This window comes from Fundulus heteroclitus, chromosome 19 (genome assembly GCF_011125445.2).
Source record: "Fundulus heteroclitus isolate FHET01 chromosome 19, MU-UCD_Fhet_4.1, whole genome shotgun sequence".
NCBI classification, from domain to species: domain Eukaryota; kingdom Metazoa; phylum Chordata; class Actinopteri; order Cyprinodontiformes; family Fundulidae; genus Fundulus; species Fundulus heteroclitus.
This window is the reverse complement of record NC_046379.1, coordinates 4,963,829-4,966,113: the sequence shown is the minus strand read 5'-3', so window position 1 is coordinate 4,966,113 and position 2,285 is coordinate 4,963,829. Positions and strand designations below refer to the sequence as shown.

At 46.3% G+C, this 2,285-nt stretch overlaps 1 protein-coding gene across 1 annotated transcript; it reads right to left on the bottom strand.

Annotated features, from left to right (window-relative positions):
- Positions 1 to 283: 283 nt before the first annotated feature.
- On the bottom strand, positions 284 to 1,817 carry LOC118567037 (claudin-23). Its single transcript, XM_036150999.1, has one exon. The coding sequence runs from the start codon at positions 1,660 to 1,662 to the stop codon at positions 907 to 909; it is 756 nt and encodes a 251-aa protein (XP_036006892.1). The 5' UTR covers positions 1,663 to 1,817; the 3' UTR covers positions 284 to 906.
- Between the last annotated feature and the right edge of the window lie 468 nt (positions 1,818 to 2,285).

The following is a 2,285-nucleotide window of genomic DNA, read 5'->3' as shown; positions in this document are numbered from 1 at the left end:
TGTTACATTTCAAGTGTTTTATTCCTGTTTATTTAACTGATTATGTCTCACAGCTCAACAAATCACAAATTTAATCATCCATGATGTTAGATAAAAGCTATTTTTGCACATAGATATCCCGAATACCCCAGAAACATCAAACAGTATTTGCTTTTGGTGTAATTCAAATGTTTTATTCAACACACGGTTTACAAACGGAGAGGAACACGACTAAAACAATCTTGGTACACAACTTTAATATTCTCACTGATCACCTCATGGTGACACTGGCACACATGGCACCCTCATTAAACTGACATTTCAAATAACATTTAAAGAGTCACACAGTACATCAGTGAATTTGGGTCCAATTTGGTCCTAATGAACAACACCAGAAAGTACGCAGAAAATCCAGCGTCTGAGTCCGTTCTCAGTTAGTATCGCAAAGCGTCATCTAAAAACCGCTAAATGTTCTTATAAATACCTCACATGGTCACAGTCTTGTTCTGACTCGAGCTATTTTACAAAAAGCTTCACAAATCTATATTTATCAAAGTACATTTTTCACTATAACTACAGCCAACATTGTACCGATAGGAGTTTCTCTGGTCTCCAATATTAACCAGATTTAGGTGACTGATCTTTTCGAGCTGTTGCAAGAAAATGCTTCTTCCCAGAAGCCTTTAGTTAGATTTGGGCTTTTATGATATGCATTTATGGTTATGTTGTGTTTTTAAATGTCTTTTGTGTGTGTTTTCTTGGGTTTACCCTTCTTGTAAAGCACTTTGTGATACATGTCTGTGAAAACGTGCTACGGAAATAACCTTTTACTTACTATACTTTACAGATTTCATTTTTGATTGTAACTTTTATGTCCTCCACAGGCAGATTCGTGTGCTGATGTGTTTCATCTCGTTGGATCACGCTCTAACAGCTGACTTCATAGACGTCCATGTCCGTCTTGCTTGTGATTTCGGGACACGAGTGGCACGCGGGGCAGACCGTTTGCTCCTGGCGGGACGGGCAGGTCGGGCATCTTGGCCGCTTGAAGCTGAACAGCAGCGCCGTGCCTCCCAGGACCTGCAAACAAGAACCCAGCCACCCAAAGTAGAGCGACCCAGCTGCGTTCAGGCTCAGCTGGGGGAACTTGGGGTTGTTGAGTCCTTGACTGGGATCCACCCCGAGTCGTCTGAGGTTGTGGGTGTACACCCCGAGTCCGGTCAGGCTCAGAAGGCCGGCGGTCACCACGAGGAGTCCACCTGAAGCGGCCACCCTCCTCAGAGGTAGATCTGTCCAGCAACGGACCCCGATGCAAGCCAGAACAATGCCGATGCCGCACAGGAACAGGGACGTGAGCACCAGGCCTTGCACCAGCCGAACCCGAGCGTCTCTTTGATACGGACCAGCCACGGGCCAGCACTGCTTCAGCTCCGGCTGCTCCACCTGCAGGCAGCTCTCCCACAGGCCGTCAGAGCGCAGCAGGAGCAGGGCCTCCACCGTCCCGGACCTGACGCCCAGCCCTTGGCCCTTCGCTCCGGACCGGAGAAGAGATCCCGTCCCTCCGATGTTCAGACGAGCCTGTCCCTCCCGCCACTGAGGCGTGATGGCCGCGGTGAAGACGAGGACAAGCCCCAAAGGTGAAAAAACGATCCCCATCACCATGGAGGCTGGAGTTTGCATCATTTGTGCTAAAACGGATTTTCTCTGATAATACTCGAGACGCGTAACTAACGAAGAAGGAGAGATTAAAGCAACAGTGAACGTGCATGGAGAGTTTCCCCAAAAACCCAGAAACCAGATGATCTGGCCGTCAGCTCGGAGGGAAGCAGCTTGCTCGGCACGACTCCAGCAGAAATATGCGGATCCACGCTGGAAGAGAAAAACAGTCCAGTCATGATGATAAATCTACAGTTTAAACCAAACGTTTACATACACTGCATAAAAAAATACCACAGTGTTTTGTAATTTTCTGACATAAAATCAAACCAAACTGTTTCCTGTTTTTTGGGGGTCAGTTAGGAATGTGTTGTTTCATCCCTCCAACACAGTGTTGCATTCTTAACATCTCTAATTGATTAATTAATGTCTTGATGATTATCTGATGGTTGACTGAATTTTGCATTGCAAAAAAAAAAAATTAGGGTTGTTTTCAGAAGCCTCTGTCGCCCTCATAAAACCAGTGCAGATTGGTTTGACGCACACCTGTACCCGGTCGATTCAACCGAGTCACAAACAGCGAGATTCGATCCGACAGCCACAGGAGGCAGGAAAATAAATCATTCAGTTCACCAAGAAAGAGAAAGACT

Coding starts and splice junctions, on each gene's coding strand:
- LOC118567037 (XM_036150999.1), bottom strand. CDS start 1,662: ATGATGCAAACTCCAGCCTCCATGGTGATGGGGATCGTTTTTTCACCT.